This window comes from Poecilia reticulata, linkage group LG11 (genome assembly GCF_000633615.1).
Source record: "Poecilia reticulata strain Guanapo linkage group LG11, Guppy_female_1.0+MT, whole genome shotgun sequence".
In the NCBI taxonomy this organism is placed as follows: Eukaryota; Metazoa; Chordata; class Actinopteri; order Cyprinodontiformes; family Poeciliidae; genus Poecilia; species Poecilia reticulata.
The window spans coordinates 1,063,376-1,083,771 of record NC_024341.1 but is presented as its reverse complement, the minus strand read 5'-3'; the positions used below and the strand labels follow the sequence as shown (position 1 = coordinate 1,083,771).

At 38.0% G+C, this 20,396-nt stretch overlaps 1 protein-coding gene across 1 annotated transcript in view; it reads right to left on the bottom strand.

The window, feature by feature from the left end:
- Positions 1-9,336: 9,336 nt before the first annotated feature.
- The window catches only part of sdhaf3 (succinate dehydrogenase complex assembly factor 3), a 12,067-nt gene continuing 1,007 nt past the window's right edge, over positions 9,337-20,396 (bottom strand). The window contains exon 2 of the mRNA XM_008421233.2: positions 9,337-9,744. Within this exon, the coding sequence (XP_008419455.1) occupies positions 9,550-9,744 (195 nt within the window). The 3' untranslated portion in view covers positions 9,337-9,549. The remainder of the gene's footprint in view (positions 9,745-20,396) is intronic.

Below are 20,396 nucleotides of genomic sequence, written 5' to 3'. Positions count from 1 at the left end.
GTTGATGTTGGTTATAACTGTATTTTTGTGTTTGTTAAAACAATATTTCAAAATGTGCCTTCTAGAGTATAGTTTGTGTTCAAGTGTTAATAAAGTTTTACGAGAGCACAAAATTAAAGCTCATTTTACAATTTCCTGTTTAATATTTATCTAAAACCCAACTACCAGACCTATTCAGTTTTTTGGGGGAAACTCTTCATTTGGTGTTTCTATCAATCTTTATGACAAAAAGCAGCCAAGACTTCAGCAAGCAGAGCTTAGAGTCCATGCTGCCAAGATAATATTCATAATGTCCTCTGTCACAGATTCTCAACAGCCCATTTTGCTCTGAGTTCACCTGGGATGCCATCTACTCTCCTTTCTATGTAACCAGACATATCTGCTAGTTGTAAATGTCATAAATTACTTTTCAGGTATACTCTGACCTGGTCATTCCGCTGGTCAGAAGTAGTTAACAGTTTCTCTTCTGTTTTTTTGTTTTTTTTTGTTCATGCTTTTAATATAAAAACATCTACGTGAGCGGAGTCGGCCATCAGGACACCTCTATAACATTTCATTAACTGTCTCATTCATTTCCTTTTGTTCTTCACTTTCATTGATTTGTTCTTCCATATTTTCCATTTTGAGAGTAAATGGTGTGACTGCACCGTTGCTGAAGCTTCATACTGTTTGTTGCCTTGCTGTTACTTGAGATCGCAGACATCCCTCTCTCATTTTACCTTGAGGTAAGCTCTTACTGAAGCAATAAGCCTTAGTTTCATTATAAGAGCTGAATATGTAAGCACAGAATAGACACAGTATAAGCAATTTTAACTGCATTGTTACTGAAAATATGCTATATAAATAAAATGATCTTATCAAAAACTATACTCCTGCAACCGTTAAAACCTGCACCTTAAAAATATTTACAACCAAAAAGTAACTATAGTTTTTGCATATAACTAAATAAATGTACAGTTTAATCACACAACATTTAAAATTTACTTATTTACATCAGATAGGCAACTTGTTCCTGTATAAAGGGCTGAAAAGATCAATTTTATGAGCTCAGTTCCAACTTTTCTGTCTTGTCATTAAGCCGTTTTTGCTTTTTTTGAACCAGAAGTTGTCCCTTTAAAATAAAAGCTTCAAATGGGAAGTTAAGTATAGTTAAAATTAAATAAAGGTGTTAAGTGCCAAAAAGGGATACAACCAATTAAAGTAATTAATTTATTTGCACACATTATAAAGTGAATGAATCACCAGTCTTTAAACCACACCAAATAATATGCTAACTAAATTCAGTTAGATTTTTATGTTTGTAAAATAAAGACATTGACAAACAAAGTAAAATATTTTATAACCCCAACAAAAGAGAAATGATATTTAAACAGGAGCTCCTGACAGCACAGAGGGGGTTGCTGGGAGAAGGCAAACTGATTACAAACCACAAACAGCCCCATCATTAGGCCGTGTAAACAAAGCACACACTGCCAGCAGCACACTCAGGTGCTAATCAAGCCCTACATGAAGGGCTGAAAGCAAAGCCAATGCAGAAGTACCAAAAGCTGCAGTTGATTTAATGGCCACTTGAGACCAGCTCCAAAAGTAAGTCCATCCACACAAACCCTCCATATAATACACAGCTTTGCAGGAAATGTATTCATGTTTACACCTCGGTTCCAAAGAAAAAGGTTGTTGAGCTCTAATTTTAATCTTCTCTCAAATGGAAACTGTTAAACAAGTGATTTTGTCACATATCTAACTTGATTACATTCAAATAAGGGCTTCTTCTGGTCAAGTCTTGAAGTTTTTCCATTTGGTTGATCCCATGGTGCTGAAGGACGAGTACAGCAAATAATACAGCAGGGTTGGAACTATTAAACCATAGAATATCAGAAACTACCAGGGCTTTATGAATTAAATATGAGGAACGCTCAACAGGTGAGGAAATGTGCAGATCAGGGAGCAGAGGGAAGATGACGCTGAACCAAAACACAAATCAAAACTTCAAAAAACATTAAATACAACCACAAGAAATTATTAAGAATCTGTGACCAGCAGGTGGAAATCTTTTTTAAAAGTGACAAGATGAGCCCGAACAGACTTAGCAGTGCACAATATTTTATTTAACAATTCTTTAAAACATTTCTTTTTAAAAACGAGGCTTCAGGCTTCAAGTTTATTTGCACAGCAAATTTCAGAAGAAAGGAAGTTCAAAATGCATTAAAACCATGACATAATAAACAAAGGAAACATTACAGTAACAAAATAGGAGAAGTAATAAAAAGTTGCACTCCAGATTACAATTAATCAGCATTGCAATTCTAATCAGGTGGGTTTTTAGCTTTGACTTAAAGAAAGTCAAAGTTTCAGCCCTTGCTGGACAGTAACCACAGCTGACGAAGGACACAATGATGGAGACAGTGATTGCAGGATGAACTACTGCTATCACTGTAAAGTAGAGATATAGGGGACAACACTGACAAAACTTGAATCCTATAAGTCAGTGGTCCCCAACCTTTTTATTACCGCGGACCGGTCAAGACTTGGAAAATTTTGCTGCGGCCTGGTGGGGGGAGGGGAGCGAACCGTCAGATAAGGCGGTGTTGGTGTTCCCGCTAAATCCTGAATATACCCAGTTTGGGTTGTCTTGGACTTTTTATCGCAGCCTGCGGGGTTTACTCGGTCTGGGAACGAGAATACAACCTGCTGAATGTGACAGGTARCCAATCAGATAGCGCGGTGACGTAAGAACAGAGGGGAATCCCAAACAGCTGACATATCGCGCAACTGAGAGTCCGGTGGATATCGGAGATATGTGGAAATGTTTATTATTATATGTACAGGTCCTTATTATATATGTTCATGTTTATTCAGTTAAAAATGTTAACTATGAAAAAACACAGTCACCTCCAAATCATAGTGCAGCAAATAGAGCGGCTGCTCCCGTCGTCTTTTATCCACCGCCTTTTCTTTTTGTTACGTCTTTTATCTCTAAAATGACTCCACAAACTATCACTATTGCTTCTACATCGTCATCCGTGTTTGGTTATTCTAAATTCCCGTATGCTATGTTGGGAGTTTTGTGGATTTTCTTCTGGAATCAGGATGTTTGTGACTGGAATCGGTTCGTGTTGCTCCTGCCTTGTGGCCGGAGACACGGACCAATCAAACCTGTTGTTCTTTTATCAACTCTGTGGTCACAGAGATTTGGAGAATCGGCCGACAATTCTTAAATCTTTCCGTCTAAACCAGACTGAAGACTCACAAGATCTACTCATCTCCTCTCGACCACTGCCCAAACGCTCTCTGACTCTGGTCGCTATGGTAACGTTTAAATATCCCTTCAAAATAAGATACAGATGCGCCACAAAAACGAACATTTTACTTTCTTGAAAATTTTAACTCACGATAATGACAAACGGGAGTAATGAGCTTGTTTCTCTGCAACGAGTGTCCGATCTGGGAGTGATGGGAGACAATAACACCTGAAGTGTTGCTTATATGCACAGCGTACTTGGTCTCTATATGGCGTACCAGTTTGAAGCTTCATTGCCTCATTAGCAGCCGGTCGCCGCATGTTACGCAGAGCGGCTTGTAATGTGGGACTCACCTACCGGTCCGGGATAAATCCATTCTCTTGTCTCTTCTCTGGGCCTTTTCCCTTTGCAAAGAAACTTTCCAAAGACATCTGATCTGTTTCTTACTCATTTTGCTGCTTGTTGGCTCAGTGTAGGCGCGCAAGTAACCGAGAGAATCCGGTTAAAGGATTTTCAAAATAAAAGATTCTCCAGACTCAAATAATACATAAAACGGAAATATTTAATTATTTCTTGCGCAGCCCGGTACCAATTGGTCTACGGACCGGTACCGGTCCACAGACCGGGGGTTGGGGACCACTGCTATAAGTCATATGAGCGAGTTAGAGACGTGTTCCATGCAGCGTTGCCAGACTCTGATATTGCCCACTAGCTTTCATGTGGTTCAGACAACATCAGCAAGTTTGAATTAGCCCGTACATATCAGAGGAACTTCTTTTCTGTGAAGTTATAGAACTTCACAGAAGTCTGGGATTTGGTCTGGGATTTCACAGCCAGCTCTAAGTGCCATAATGGCTGCCATCCTGGGAGGCATCGTTAACATGACCAGTAAATACATCAGATTTCCCTACACTGTGGGAGAACAAGCAGACAGTAATGGAAATCTATATAATATTTTCTGTCTTTTTCTTCAGTAGTTAATTTGTATGTACAGGAAGACATAATTTATGTATTTTATTAATACATTCTCAGAGTTAATTGGAGACTTGTAATCATTCCTTGTGAGTTTTCTACTGTTGGGTAGCCTCGATTTCATTCCTTCATAATAGACGGCCATATTTGAATTCAAATCTCAACTCAAGAAACTAACTCCGATTTCATTAATACATTATTAATCATAATTGGCAATAATTACACAAGTCAAGTATTGTTGTGTTCTAACAACACTTAACCAGGCAGACATTCGTAAAATAATAACTAACAGAGACTGAGAGCTGTTGATAATCAGATGGTGTCCTGACTTCATCATTTTGATTAAAATTAATCACCTTTTGCGCCAATTAATAGTTATTCATAGCCAACTCAAACCCTTTGTTGACCAGCCTTAACTTTACTTAATAATTCAAAGCAGTAGGCAGTTGAAGCCTTCACCAAGCTCATTCTGCCAAACGGCGCTGAACCGGCCCTTCTCTTGGTTTTAATGCTCATCAGAGGCAAAGTGGAATCAGCTGTGGCTTCCTGGATTCACAGAGATGCAGCCAGTGCTGCATACAACACATAGACATCAATTAATTTGTCAATTTGAACAGAAGAACATAAAGCAAACATAAAATATTTCAATTTAATTAAAAAAAAAAAGTAATTTACTGTTTGAGAAGCAGAGGGACAACATCTGTCATTGCTGTTAGTCATAATTCCCTCCTTTCTCTTTATTTCTTCACATGATTGATGCTCTTCAGAATTGTTTGTTCTCCAACACCCTAATTTCACAGTAATACCATGGTGTGTTTGCCAATACTAACCAATTTATTTGGAGTTTCCAGGAGTGGATCTGGTCTTCACAAGATAACCCTTCCTTATTCCTGCGAAACGCAAAGTCTGTGGATGAAAAAGCTTTGGAATGTTTTTCCCTTAAACATAAAAGACTTATTTAACGTCAATGAGATAGTCATAGATGAACATATGTCAATAGAATCTGTATGTTTAAATGTTTGTCTTTCACCTCATATGAATTTTAATATTGTGGTGGTGTACAATCCACCGTCAAGTTGCAGCACAACTTTTTATCATAACTTAAAGGAATTGTTAACAGGATTTAGAAATGACAGTGAAGTAATCATCTTGGGGGATTTTAATATAAACTGGATGGACAATAAATTGAAAAAACCACTTGGAGAACTGACAGCAAAATTTGATTTTCACCAGTTAATCAATAGTCCCTCTCGTATCACTAAAAACAGTCAAACTTTAATAGATTTAATTTTCTCAAATAAACCTGGTCGAATCATAAAATCCTATAACTTAGTGTGAGGCTTATCTGACCACAATATTACTCTCGTTGCAAGAAAATTATCTCAAAATCGTTTTGTCAGTCGCTAAAATACACAGAAGCAGACAGTAATACAAATTCCAAGACAGGATGTACACAAATTTGAGGCCGAATTAGCTACGGTTAATTGGGATGACGTTTCCAGCCAGAATCAGATAAATGATTGCTGCAATACATGTATTCTTAATGTTTGTAATGCTATGAATAAGTTTCTTAAAACCCATACGAAGGGACGAAGAAAAATACAGCTACCTTGGGTATCGGATGACATTCGGCTGTTAATAAAAAAGAGAGACTATGCTCTAAAATCTTTTCTTAAAAATAAAAGGACCACGGATTGACTGCTTTTTAAAAGTTTGAGGAACAGAGTAGTTAAAGAAATGTACAAATCTAAAGCTAAATATTACACAAATGTCTTATCAGAAACTGGAGGGAATGGTAAGACGATCTGGAAACAACTAAACAGTTCACTGAATCCCAATGCACGCACTAAATATAAATATGAACTTGCAAAAGCAGGAAAAACCATAACTGATCCTGCTAAGCTAGCAACAATGTTTAATGATTTTTTCCTCTCTTCAGTTAGACTTGGCATCAAAGTTTCTGCCAGCTCCAATGGAAACACGCGGTACAAAACCGACCAAAAAGTGTTCTGATTTATTTGAGATTACGGAAATTCATTACTCTGATGTTCAAAAAGCCATTAACAGCTTAAGTAATTCTCACGCAAAGGATATGTATAATTTAGACGCTTTGTTTTAAAAAAAAATACAGTAACATTTTAGTAGGACCTTTAACTCATATAGTTAGCGTTTCCATCAGAACAGGGCAATTTCCCGATGCATGGAAAAAAGCTTTGGTGAAACCGATTTTTAAATCAGGAAGTCCACATGAAATCAGCAACTACAGGCCAATAAGTCTGGTTCTGGTCATGTCAAAAGTGCTGGAGAAAATTCTGGAACAACTACTACTGCATTTAGAAAGTAACAATCTTCTGCATCCGCTTCAGTTTGTTTTCAGACGTCAACATTCCACAGAGACTTCTGTAAGTCTGCTGCTTGAAAAGGTTAAACAATCACTTGACAAGGGACAAATTACTGGTGCAGTTTTTCTTGACTTTAAAAGGCCTTTGATACAGTGAATCACAATTTACTGATCTCAAGGCTTTCATCATTTAATTTCTCAGAACGGTCATTGTCTTGGCTTAAATCATATTTGGAAGATCGTGAACAATATGTTGTCATTAATAACAGTAAATCTGTCTTCTGCAAAATTGTAACAGGGATTCCACAAGGAACCATCTTAGGTCCGGTCCTTTTTAGTTTGTATGTTAATAGTTTTCCTGAAATTTGTCCTGAAGTCAATCTGCAAATGTATGCTGATGACACCATTGTTTACACATCGGACAAAAGCGGTACTGTTGTCAGTGAAAAACTTCAGAACAGTCTGCAGAGATTACCAACATGGCTAAAGGATTCTTGCTTAACTCTCAATACAAAGAAAACAAAGTGCATTTGCTTTTCAATCAAGAAAACATCATTACAGTCTTTGAATATTCAGATCAATGGGGACCCTATTGAACAAGTATCACAAGAAAAATATTTAGGAATAATTCTGGATGGTCAGTTAAATTTTAGGAGCTATGTTGATAAAATCTGCAAAACTGTTATATCGAATAAAAATTGTTTTAAAATGATTAGACATTGTTTGACACTTCACTGTGCAGAGACGTTTTTGAATTCACTGATCCTCACATTTTACCTATGGAGCTCCTGTCTGGTCTCAGACTAATCAAACTACTCAAACCATTAGCAAGTCTCTATAATCGGGCCTTAAAGGTTTTATATCAAAAGCCATCCATCACTGTCACATTTTGGCTAAATTTGGCGTTTTGGATTTTACAAATTTTCTAAATTATAATGCATTAAAATTGATTTTTAAGTGTTTAAATGGACTTACACCTTCGCCATTAAGTGATTGCGTACAGAGACTGCAGGGCAACAGCAGATCTACAAGAGCGGCTTTGGATGGAAATTGTAAGGTCTCCTTTCGAAGAACCACTTTTGCTCAAAGTGCTCTGTCTGTGAGAGGATCTGCAGTTTGGAACTCACTTCCTGTTCATTTAAAGTCTGTAACCAGTTTTAGTATGTTCAAAAATCAAACACAACTCTGGTTATGTCAAAAACAGAACTGTATCCATTTTTGATGTTTGACATTTTTCTGTTTGTATATATTAAGTTGTGCCATTTTAATGTTTATCACTTCAATTTTTAAAGTTATTTTTTTAAAAGCCCATCTAGGGACAAGTGCTGCGAATTAGCTGTTGCACCATGATGCAAACATGGGACTGCTGTTTTATCCAGTTTGTCTATGTTGATGTGTCTGTCCATATCAAATAAACTTTATATTAATAATAATGGCTCATATGCAAGACTAAACATTTAAAACATTTTGGTTTTAAACAATAAATAAAAAAAAAATAGCTTAACAAGGGAGAACTCCAAAATACAAATGTTTCTGTAAATTGTTTTCATATTTAGAACACCTAATGGACATGGGTTTTGTGACTTTACCCACCTGCTATGAACTCATGATGAAATGAAACCACTTGTGTAGAGTTATGGAAGTCTTGTACTTCAGTTGTTTTGTGTCGTTGGCTGTACAGCAATCCATCATGTCAAGTGTGCATGAAGCGACAGTGGAGAGGGAAAACTTCCCTTTAACAGGAAAAAACCTCCAGCATAAGCAGAACCAAGGCTCAGTCAGTGCAAGCAGCCATCACAAGAAGAAGCAGATGAAGTGATGTAATATTATTTTTGATGTTCATGAAGTAAAACGTTAATAACAGGAGAGGCAGAAAACTGGGTAAAATTTAAAGCTTTAACAGTGTCCACACCTCAGCAACCAATGGTTTCTCATTATCAGAGGGTCCAGACCCTCTGAATGAAGCAAAGCTCAGGAGAAGGAGCCGGTTTTTACCAGGTCAACCCCGACATGAACAGAATGAAACATTGTGCTCTGTGCTAAAAATGCAGAGTCCAGGCAGAGGAAGCAAAACAAATTTAATTTGATTGTGATAAGAACATGTTCAGCCACAATTATCCTCCAACCTTGTTGATTACAGAAATCTTGCCGACCTTCTCCGGCTTCTTAAGGGCATTTATCCAGCCGTAGTTTATCCAAAGGCAGTTCACAAGGTTTTGACTCGGTGGGTCAAATATTAATGGATGTCTCACTTTACATATTTTTATTTATTAAAGAAAAAAGTTAAAACTATATAAACTTTTCCTTTCATGTCACAATTGTTACTTTTTGTTGCTCTATCTCACATAATATCCAAATGAACTCATGTGAAACATGACATCACGTTTGTGGTTGAACTGTTGTCCTGATGGACTGAACTGTTTTGGAAACAGTGCACTAAATGGAAACGTTGGGATCATGCTGGATGTCAGTTGGAGTGTAGAACTAAAACTCTCCTTAGATGACCTGTATAGTAGCAAGCTGAGATGTAACTGCTAATAAAAAATATCCTGATGGAGACTGAACAGAAACCTAAATCTGCTAATGACTATATCTTTTGGGGAGCTTTTTGTAATAAGTATGTTTATAACTCTTAAAAGCGCCAGGTTTTATGAAAGGATTGAAGTAGGCCTTCTTGGTGAAACTGCTGAAGTGGCATATTTAGATGTCTTTTTACCACAAACCTCAGCATATCAGAAGGAGAAAAGTTGACAAAAGAAACCAATGAATGAGATCTTAATAAACTGGTGGAGGAGCATGAGGAACCTTTTTATTTTGACAGTAAATAGGCTCAGCAAAGAAACAGAACCACTACACAGCACTTGAGCACCATTAAGAGCCTCTCCTTGGGCCCAGAGTCCAGTCTGCATGTCAGTCACCAGAGTTATTATGCCAACTTCATGAGTTAGTCAGAATGAGCCTGTCCTGTTCATCCATTCTCTGTGTTCCTCTTCTTCACCGGCTGTCCTCATGGATGTTGAACTGTTTGCTGGGTTTGGTGGACTCCAGCATGAGTTCGTACAGCTGGCCGATCTGTTCGTCCTGGAACTGACTGAGCGTCTCTTCAGGCAGGTCAGCCCCGAACGTCACGGCGCCACGCTGCCTCCCTGCTGACTCCAGAACCTGGGCCTGCAGGGTGTTCTTGTAGTTCTGCAAGGAAGCACACAAAGATTACTTTTTACAAAGCAAAGATTAGCTGAACACCTGCTCTTCTGCCTCATCGGTTCTGCAAGTCATTAAACACTTCATACGTCAGCCATCAAGAGTACAGGAGTTCTTAAAGAAAAAGCCTGCAAATGTTCTCCTGTCAGACGTAAAATGTGTCCTAGAAGTGTTTGTTTCTGTAAGGTTTAGAACTCCCCCTCTGGGGCAAACAAGTCCAGGTCTAAAGAGCTGAAAGAAAGCTACTGCCTCCTTAAAGATGTTCTCTATTTTAACTTTTTTGTCATACTGAAATGTTTCTGATCATAAAGAAATTGAATTATCTGACAAAGATAACCAGAGGAAATACAAAAATGTAGTTTTCAACAATGATTTCATTTCATTAGAGAAAAAAAGCTTTCATAACCAATCTGGACTTTAGTGAAACAAGTAACTGGTTCCCAAACCTAAAAAGTGGTTGTGCCTTCAAATGTGTTATAGCAGACAGCATGTGTCTTATATTACTGTGCAAGAATTGTGGCCCACTCTTCTCCTTAGGAGTGTTTCTTTCAGAAACTTTGGGAGTTTCCGAACTATTACAACCTGTTAGAAACTCTTTATGAGTTTTGCCACTGGTTATATCAATAATTATTTGTTGTTTATTAACAAGGTTTTCTTGTTTTCATGAGAAACCATTTTAATGAGAGTTTTAATTGTTTAAGAAGCATCCCCTTCAGCAAGAAGAAATCTCCGGCAGAACCAGAACCAGGCTCAGTGTGCACGGCCATCGACTTTGACCAACTGGGGTTTTGAGAAGACAGACACATGCACTCACACAGAACTGACCTAGGAGTACTTTCTAATCTATGTTGAAAAATGAACAGCGTAGTAACTTCATCTAACAGGGAAACAGAACTGAGAATATTAGCTCTGAGCCCTTTCTAAAGTCTGCAGGATGACTAGAAACACACACGCGTATCATTTCTAAAAAAAACAAAACAATAAAACACACTCAACAAATAGTCACAGGTAGTAAATAACTTAGGAAAGGATGCTGTAAATAAAGCTTAAGCTGAGGTTCCTATAGATTATCCATAGTCACACATAACTGATCTTGTAGCATAAACAACCTTTCTAGTCACTTGATTACATACATGATGAGTCAAAGCTGAAAAGTGCTGCATATGACTCATCCAAAGAGCAACGGTGGCCCACCCCCATGTGTTCCTTTTCCTGTTTTGAAAAGCCATCCATCATCCAAGTCAATGTCTGCCGTTTGCCCATTCACAAAGCATCTTGGGTTTGGAGTGCTCTCACTGTGAGCAATAACAAGCCATTTATCTGAAAGGCTTCTTCCTGCACATAATGTAATTATATTGAATACTTGCCAAAGTGGGAGGGTCACAGCCTAAAGGAATATTCCAAGATTTTACCTAGACTTTTTAAAGTCACACTGCCCGAGTGCAGATGTAAACTCTCTGTCATGCCAGTTTTGGTCTTTGCTTACGAGAAGCACTATTTGATGAAAATCTGACAATCATCAAATAAGCCATACAGCACAGGCCAGGTACACCAATCAGGTTTTACCAAAAAAAATAATTTTTTCTCTACAGTTGCTGACAGCTGAAAAAGGTCCAGTCAGTGGCACTGCCGCTAAACAAGGCGGATATTTGTCAGAGTCATCTATTGTTAAAAACCTAAGTGCACTAGGATTAGAATATATATGTATATATGTTCATCTGATTTTAATTAACCTTACTTTAAGACCTGTTGAAGATCAGATGACATTTAAACACATTGCACCTTCCTGTTTAGAATATTTATATCCTGCATAGAGCAAAGTGTTTTCCTGGATGTAATAATGGCCAACTATTCACTGTGTATTCCTACATAAATCCAGTGGCTGACGTTGTCATTTCTCCATTCTTTCTCATATTTTTGTGTTTGTTTCTTTCAGGAGAGCCAGTTTGGACCCACTGGAGGTGATTTATCCGGCGTACTCCCATGGGTACCTCTGATATAAATGGATTAACCACTGAACGCTCAAGCCATGTAATCCTATTTTGGGTCTCACTCTTCATCTGTTTCTACTCCTCTGTGCCTCACTGAGGAAGCGGAAGATAAAGTGGAAATGTTTCCTCATAGTTCTTTGGTTCATTTTTCATAGAAGAAAGTGGAGTTTTGCAGGTTGCAGCCTGTTCTGGTTACCAGGGTTGACACCGATTGGCTGAACCACCACGAGCAGAAATACAGTAGAAGTTAGCTTTTGTGGTAGTGATTAGCTTGTTTAAACTTAATGCATATTGAGGTATATCTGGTGTTTGAACTATTAGGATAGGCAGTTATGTGATGTTAGATGGGGTATCAAGTATTGGTAGGTTTCATTTGGTGTGAGTGAATGTGACCCTAACATCTTATCCCCTGGACAGATGGACTACTGGATGAGGCAGATAGGTGGGTTGCCATGTTGGAACCTACTGCTTTGTATAATGATGTGGATAAAAAACAAACTAACTTTTTTGCTGTTGAGTCGAGTCGAGTGTGTTTTCCTCTGTTTAACATTATACTTTGTGACAAAAAGATAACCAATATTGTATTACAGATTCATATCAGTTTAGTGAACTGACTTTTCTTTCTCTAATAGTTCCAATTAAACAGTTCCATGTTTTTATTTACAGCTTCCCAATATGTCAAATTGTTGGACTATTGGTGTTTGGCTGGATATTATGCTGCAAATGTCAGACATTCATGCTGGATATCAATGATATACCTGACCAACTGGAAAGGGTTAGGAAAGTGTCAGGATGGGTTGACCATATTTCACATCATCATCTATATTTTCAGCAGTAGTAATTATTATTGTGGCCTGCCACATCAGAGCATAGGAGAGCATTGATATGCCTTGTAATGCAAGGCATTTCACTGCCTCCATGCAATGCATGGAAGGCACCTATTACTCTACACCTCAAAATAACTGCTGCTTAATTTCACCGTTAATGCGGCTTGTACCGCTGCGTGCACTCCCACAATACATGCGGCTGGATCTCGGCATGCTATTACTTTTGTTGGCATTTTGAGTAACCATGACGACATAATTATCGAAAAACGAGTCAAATTCAAATCAAAACAAAATCTAACTGACATTGTTTTGTGTCAGTTTGACTCAAAACAGAGGCAGAATTTTGTCTCCCTCTCTGTGTCTCAGTCACACATGACAGTTTTCATAGAGGATTTATTACCATAGCAACAGAACACTAAGGAGGGCAGAGATGTACAGAACTACAGAGATTGCAGAACACTCAGTTTCAACAGAAGAGGGCAAAGCTTCCAGTTAGAACTACAGAGACGACACCTTGGTGGAATACTTACTACAAAAGTATATGGTTTATAATATGTTCACCACCAATGACAAAAGAAAAAAAATAAATATATTGTCACCTTTCTGCAGAATTCACCAACTGCACAATTCTTGCCAGGTATTGTAATATCTTACAATTTATTAGTATTTCAAAAGAGCAGAGGAAATCTTGTGTTTTTTTAACAATAATTTTTGTTGGTAATGTATTGCTAAGAGATTAGTTTTTTTCTATTAATGAACTGCCACAAAGTATAAATCAGATTATTACTTTTGCATTGAACAGTTTTGTAATATATTCACGAAGAATGAAAAAAACAACACATTTTCACTTTTCTGAAAAAATTCACCAACTGCACAATTTTTGTTAAGTAGTATAGGTAGTATTTCAAAAGAGAAGAGAAAATCTTATGTTTTTTTAACAGTAACAGTATTTGTTGTTAATCTGTTGCTAAGAGATGACTGTGTTTTCTCGTAACCAAGTGCTATTAAGTAAACATTTGATTTTTACTTTTGCAAAAGTAAAAATCAGAAAGTAGTGCATTAACATTAGCACAAACAGTAGCGTTAGCCTTTTCCTTAAAATAAGCTGTTTAGGTATATTGTTTATTTATTAGCCATGTTTAGTACACTGAATGGAGGAAGTCAATGTAAGAAAAGATGCTACTTATACCCCACATGCCACTGTCAGCATTTAGGCTAACATTAGCATTTTGGCTAATTTTAGCTTATACACTAATTTTAACATACTGTATTCAGTAAGTCAATGTTGCTCAACATGCTTGTGACTGTCCACATTCTATTGAGTATATTGTAGCTAACTTTAGCATTGATTCTAATTTTGAGCATCAGAACGCTGGGTTCCAACCGACGGGCACACTTTGGCAGGCCCCATTTAAATTTCTTCAGAAATGTTCTAGTTTAACTTATACTATGCAGCCGTAGTTTAAACCGATCTGTTATTAAAAATGGGAAGTTTATCATGTTTAGTATTAGTGCAGCTCATTGGGGCCTCACTGGAAATACAGGAGAGTTTCTTAAAACATGAAGAAACATTAAAAAAAAGTTGGAACATGTTAAAAGTAATTTTTAATGTAAAGAGAGCAAGAGATCTGCCAATTTGTTGGGTATTTTTCCATTGCTAATACTGGTATTTTTTTTTTTATCAGTGCAGTTAGTAGCCCAATATTCCATATTAATGTTTCTGACTTCAGATCATAATTCATAATTTTCTGAACATGAATTAAGTTTATAAAGAATTGGCTGCAGCCTCTGGAGATCACAGAGCCTGTAACCGAGGCTCACAGATTCTCTGGTGCCAATGATAACACCAGCAGCTGCTCTCAGCTCCAGGGTGGCTGCTGATAGTTTCACTCAGACTCTTCCATATTCTGGCATTGTGCTGCCATGCCAACAAACACACCTGCTTGGTTAGCAGGCATTCCAGTGGCTGATATTTAAAATATGGTAAATATTGGCATAATTTATCATGCGGATAATGTGTTCAAATTAACCTCATTTACAAACAGAAGCTTAACAGCACCGGTCTCTTTACAAGAGAAGCCCCAAAAGAAGAATAGAACAAGAACATAAAACCTTCAAAACCCACAAAATAATCTATGAACACAGAACAGCAAATGTAAAAAAATATAAATAAAATGAAATAAAAATAAATTATTAAAATACCAAAATAATAAATTCAATTAAAATAATTTAATTTCAGGGAAAGATGACAGGAAAATCAGTGCTTTCCAATGCTGCAATGCCAATTTCAAATTTTTCCGATGTGATTAAAGTGTGGGCTCAGATTCTCATAACTCAAAATGTCTCCATTTCACAGTAGAAAAGAGTTAACACAAAAATATCTGACTGAAGAAATTATGACATTTCCAATAGTTAAATAATACATTGATCATCACATATACAATGATATTGTTGATGACCAATTTATTGTTGGGCTCAGAGTGTTGCACCGAGGTATTTATAAAATGTAAAGATATTGAGAGAAATCAGAGATTAAATTGTACTTCTATGTAGTGGAAAGCTGTAATGAAAGTCATGTTTTATGATTATTTAAAAACTTATGCACATTGGTGGAAGACATACTTATTTCAGACCCAAGTTTCTTCTGGTCATTCTGCTCTCTATTCAACTTACAGCTGTTGTAAATGATTCTTTTAGAAATTGTGTCACTGACTATTCTAACGATTAATTGGATAAAAAAAAAGCTACTTCAGTTACAAAAAGAAACATATGAAAGAGAAAATACTAATAAAAGCAATTCCGTTCCTGTTTTAAATAAAACATTTTAGTGCTTATAAATCAATCACTTAATCTCAAGTTTGAAGAACTACAAAAAAATTAAGTGCCAAAACAGATGAGAAAAAAAAAAACATTTTACATAAATAAAATAAAAAAACTGCTAATTTAAACTGGCGGCCGTCATAAACACTTATGTTACATCACACTGTCAGTCTCAAGTTTGAAATATGAAAATACCTTTTATAAAGTAGATATTCCTAGTCTATTTTTTCTACATCATAACTGTTTTTGATCAGAAACATGTAGTCAGCCAAAATACTTGAGAACAGAGAGAGGCTGCTCCCCGCCTTGCGTTCATCATCAGCCTCTCTGCTCGTCGGAGACGTTGGCCCACAATCCTCGGTTCTGAAGGTACGTTTAGCTACGCAGAAGCTGGATTTTGATCAAACTCAATTCGATTTGAAATGCAGCCAAAGCAGTGAGCAGATATGAGGAGAAACTCATCATCCACTGCCTGGAACCAGATCAAATGGACTCTGGGTTTCAAATCAATACAAATAGTGTGGCGGGCGTGATGAAAGTGAACGCCTCTTCCCCAATGACTGTGACCTCTTAGGATTCCAGCTGCAATCATCATCTGCTTGATTAGATAAATTACCTGCAGATGGGTAATTTAGTATTTCCCAGTTGTCCGTGATTATCATGGAGAACAATAGCTGTCCCCAACAGGGACGTGAGAGGAGGACCTAGAATATTCTCTGTTTAGTGTTTGTTTTGGGCAAGACTTTAATGGTAGAGCTAAAAAACTAAGGAAGGTATATAACAGATTTTTATTAGGTTAATTAAAGCAACCAATTCCTAAAAATGACTAACACTTCACCACAAAATGGACATTCTCTCAGTCGCTTCATTGCAGGCAGTTAGTTAGCTCATTGTAAGAAGTCAGTAATTCCTAGTTCAGATTTAACAATTTATTAATCGAATAAAAATGCAAATAAGGTTCCATTTCTTACAGAAAAGCTTCCAGACATTAAGAGACACTGACATGGGCTTAAACAGAGCAGCCTGAGGCTCTGCCACTGCATTTCCAATTCACAAAACACTCACATGGTTTTGTTTTCTTACAACCATATTTATCAGAGCTGTTATTAAGTAACTTTTCCATTCAGGTCTGATTGTTCATAGAAGGTTTCATGAAGCTGCGCTGCCATCATGTGGGTACAGACTAATAAAGCATGACATCAGCTCTCTAAGAACAGGACTGACCTGATGATGAAACATCATGAATGTTGGTGGGTGCAGAAGCTACACCAACTGACCCTGACGTTACCACAGCAGTGACCAGTGGTACCACAGGCCCAGTAACTGGGAGGCACCGTCAAGTCATTTCTTCAGTGATCAAGAACAGAAGGTGATCTCCTGCTTCTTAGTCCTGAAGCTCTAGTTTTACAGTGGGTACAGGAAGTATTCAAACCCCTTCACATTTTTTACTCTTTGTTTCATTGCAGCCATTTGCTAAAATTAAAAAAGTCGTTAGGGTCTGGACCCCCCCCAATCCTGAAAAAGTCTAGAATTGTCCCCCCCAAAGAAATCATGACGGAAACCCTTGTATTTAAACAATATCAATATAAAAAAGGCAATAGAAACAAAGAACAAAGTAGTGTGTGTCTAAGGAAAAAATAAGAATACATTTTTAGGTTTCCCCCTCCCCAAAACTATTGTTAGAACAATGGTTGAGTCCAAAGTGTAGGAGGAGCAATAGCTGCGCTGCTGAACTACACATGCTCCATTAGAGCCGGTGAAGTGAGGAGCTAGCTGTTAGCTGTGGCTCTGCAGCACTAATAAAAAATCTGACATTAAGTAAATGCTTAAAGCAAAAGACATATAACATGTTTTATTTATTTTCACTGTTCAATAGGAAGAAACTCATTGACAATAAAAATCAGTCCACAGTTTGTTATTTCATTACTTTGGCTGAATCATGATACACTGCTACGTTATGCCTTGGAAATCCAAGGCATAGCTGTCCCCAACAGGGACGTGAGAGGAGGACCTCCATTTTCTTTACACCTTTGTTCCTTAGTCGGGTCGGGAGGGTTGCTGGTGCCTCTCCAGCTAACATTCCGGGCGAGAGGCGGGGTCACCCTGGACAGGTCACCAGTCTGTCACAGGGCAACAGAGAGACAAACAGGACAAACAACCATGCACACACACACTCACACCTAGGGGCAATTTGGAGAGGCCAATTAACCTGACAGTCATGTTTTTGGACTGTGGGATAAAACCGGAGTACCTGGAGAAAACCCACGTATGCAAAGGGAGAACATGCAAACTCCATGCAGAAAGGCCCCAGGCCGGGAATCGAACCCAGAACCTTCTTGCTGCAAGGCAACAACTCTACCAACTGCGCCACTGTGCAGCCCCAGGTGAAGAACCAACTAGACAAAACCACTTCTATTTTGCCTTTTCTCGCTCTGTGTCGACATTACTCTACATGCGGACCCGTTGCCATGGCAACCGACAGACAACAGTTCAACAAGCAGATGAAGCAGAGATTACCGATCAAGGGAATCAACACCAAAAAATAAACATTTCCCACACACAAAGTATGCAAAAACACCAAAACAGAACATTCAGTCTGTTATGTTATGTTGTCAGGCTTGATGTCTATATTGTCATTATTAAGTTTTCTCCTGACCACCGCGGGTGGTTGATTAGCTGATTTAAACACCTGCTGTACTGATGGCTTGGTGTGCGGGTTGTCTTAGTTTAGTGCTAACGGAACCGGAACCAAAACCAAAACACACAAGGCTATCAAAGTCAATAGAAGGCCAGCAGCAGATAGGCTAGCGTAACTAACTCACTGCTCACTTTCTCAATATTTTCTCTAAATTAAAACTTTTTACTCACCTGTTAAATGTGAAACCCTTCACCTTCAACCTTATTATCTATGGCTGTCATAGGGTTAAATTAACTGCTAAACATTGTGTCGTTTTTTCAGATTCTTTGCGTAAGTGTGGTATTTTCCTGACCACCAATATTCCTCACTCAATGGACAGCAATGGCGCATGTGTGGTGCACGATAAGGCACGTAATGTCCAGTCCAGAAATAGACCCTTTTCACATGACGTCACACAACTTCCGTTATGGCTCGAAACGGTGTATCTTTAGTGGACTCTTTGCACCTCAGCTTCCGCGTTCGGGGAAAAACGGCTCGATTGTTTCCGATCCAATAAAAATATAATTTTACAGTAGGTGCTTGCCGGGCTTGGCCAAGGTTTGTACATCGATCCGAAGCTCCAACAAGTAAACTGGAGAAAGGTTTTAAGATGTACGCCTCGTTATGCATTCACTGATACGAAGGTGAGTTTTACTTAAACTTTGTGCCTAACATTAACCTTAGCTCATGCTAGTAGACAATATTCTCAGATATTGTTCTTGTGAAAATGTGCTATTTAAGTTTCTAAACATTCTAACGGACAATGTTTTTTATCTTATTTTCAAGCATATTATGTGTGTTTGTTGTCGTTAGTGTCCGAGACTAACGGGGGAGGTTACGGTTCAGGCTTTTAGCTTCCGAAGCGTGACAAAGCACAACAAGCCTTATAGCTTAACAGTAGAGCAGCTCTGGTGTCAGAGTTCTGGTTCAGCTGACCGTCCAGGTTCAAAGTTGCTGCTTTTAGAAAAATATGACCGTGTCTCTTAAGGTCTCCGTGTTATTTCGTTTTATTACCATTGCATGTTTCTTATGAAGAGCTCAGATAGGACGGTGTTTACAGCAGTATGTACAGGTGGATCTGTTTCTCGGCTGTCTGGCTCTGGTCTGCTCACTCGTTCCCATAAACTCGCTCTTTCAGGCTGAATACAGAAGTGATTCCATGGAAATAACTCAGGAAGGCTCCTTTATTTACCATCCGTATCCCTGGTATTTTTAGGCTGATCTGGAGTGAAGTGAAGGCTGCAAACTTTGTGTTGTGCAGCGTTAGCTTTAACTGGTAGTGGCAAATATTTACAAGCCACCATCTTCTTAATTCAGGATCGCTTGGAAATCAATGAAAACTTAAAAGCCCATTATATTAGGAAGACAACAATGTTCATACACTTAGTCTTTTCTAGCAGTCATGGTAACTCAAAGCGGAAACAAGTGAGCCGCAGTAGCTCCTGGAGATGTGACGTCAACGGCGTAGGTGCAAAGAGCCCGTTCCGGTGTGTGTAGTTAACGCTGTTTCTGGACTCTAAAGCTGCTGCCACAAATATGATTTGAAGATATATCACTATTTGCAAACAATTTTTCTTCATCAACATAATCTAAGCTGGACAAATTCCTCGCTGATTGATACCAGTTTGACTACGTGTTTTGTTTTTTTCTAGCTTTAGTTGACATGCTAGGACAGCAATAGTAATTTGTTAGCTGGCTAACATTACGTAGCCTTTCTGTTTTGGAAATAAAACGTATTTAGGCTCTAATCTTAATCAGATTTTTATAATATAGACTGGGGTTGCCACCCGTCATGTAAAATGCTTGATCGTATTAAACCCTCCTCACTTACGCTAGTTTCACCTCCTGCTCAGTAGCGACATTACCTGAAGCCACAAGTCCAAAACCTTTATGCCAAACACCTGCTGCTCCACCACATCCTGAGAAGTTAAACTCTTGCTACGATCGAGACATGAGGAAGACGCTGTTTTAGATAGATCTATATAGATATTAACGTTTCATTGGAGAAATGTGATGAGCTATCTATATATATTAGCTCATTAACTTCACATTTCTCCAATGTTATGATTAGAAGGTTAAGTTTCTTATACTTTGTTTTCCTGCGGTTGTAGACTTGGCAGTAGAAAATTGATAACATAGGAATAACAGCTTCATATCCCTTTTAACAGGTTACACTTGATTCTCCTGTGGTGCCTGTGGAAACAAAGTGCATGAAGTTTGTGCTCAGCTGGGAAAACCCTGATGATCACATGGTGGGACTTCTGCTTCAAACTGCTCACTACAGTATAGCATTGCCTCTGTCATCCACCAGTTCACTGCAGACTG